The sequence below is a fragment of the Malurus melanocephalus genome, unplaced genomic scaffold, assembly GCF_030028575.1.
Source record: "Malurus melanocephalus ecotype Western Australia unplaced genomic scaffold, MMel_1.1 scaffold_141, whole genome shotgun sequence".
NCBI classification, from domain to species: Eukaryota; Metazoa; Chordata; class Aves; order Passeriformes; family Maluridae; genus Malurus; species Malurus melanocephalus.
Window position 1 is genome coordinate 1,341,780 of NW_026623373.1, and position 957 is coordinate 1,342,736.

At 40.9% G+C, this 957-nt stretch overlaps 1 protein-coding gene across 1 annotated transcript in view; it reads right to left on the minus strand.

Annotated features, from left to right (window-relative positions):
• The window catches only part of ATP6V0D2 (ATPase H+ transporting V0 subunit d2), a 17,950-nt gene extending 17,402 nt beyond the window's left edge, over window positions 1-548 (minus strand). Inside the window, exon 1 of the mRNA XM_057371121.1 lies at window positions 292-548. Coding sequence (XP_057227104.1) covers window positions 292-421 — 130 coding nt within the window. The 5' untranslated portion in view covers window positions 422-548. The remainder of the gene's footprint in view (window positions 1-291) is intronic.
• Window positions 549-957: the final 409 nt, after the last annotated feature.

Genomic DNA, 957 nt, shown 5'->3' on the forward strand with positions numbered 1-957 from the left:
TACCTGAACTGTTCTATAGCATGGCTGCCAATCTCTATAAGAACTCTAGATTYCTAAACTCTATCAGTAAACCAGAAAGTCCCATCATGGGTAATGCTTTTCAAATCACAGCCTGTACACAAATCACAATCTATGGAAAGCTGTTAACTGAAATCTGAGAACAGCTCTTCAAAGGACAGCAGAGTTATCTCTGGGGTTTAAGGTAAGCTCTCAATAGTTGAGTCTTTTACCTTCCCTTCTTCAAACACCTAAGCAACAGTATTTCCTCCAAATTAAATAAACCAGACTTACCTTCCAGTGTCTCACACTGTGCTAAATTGACATAGTCCGCACTTGTCAAGATCCCAGCCTTGAACCCTCGGACCAGACCCTCCAAGTAGCCATGGTCCACATTGAAGTAAAACTCTGAGTATCCTGGCATGGAGAAAAAGATACTTATTCTGTCTCCTGGGTACTCGATGGCACTGAATATCTGCCACCAACTGTTTTCCTCCTCTTTGGAAGGAGTGACAAATAGTCACRGAATTCCTGCCAGCCTATGATTGTGTTTTACCAACTGGTTCCTTCCTGTTTCTTGCCCCTACTGTAGCTCCAGCACAGTTGATGCTTACACAACAGCCAGACTGTAAGTTCAACTCCCTCCTGTCAAAGCCAGAAAATGAACCTATTATTGTTGAAAGAGAAGCCAAAAGGGAAGYACAGGATTTAACCCCTGCCAACAAGGATGCTCTGCACTGCTTGAAGAATGAGAAAAGCATATTACAAAGCTTGAATGAAACTCTCACATATTGTAACTGTATTATAAACAGGAAGTTATCTGAGAATGCCTACAGAGAAAATATTTCTGCAATAAATAGTGGGCTGTGGCAGAACACAGCCTATCCAAGGAGCTTGCATGATTTGATAGTGTCTCTGTATTACTTCATATTTTTAACATTTTTGTTTGCTGGAAATTTT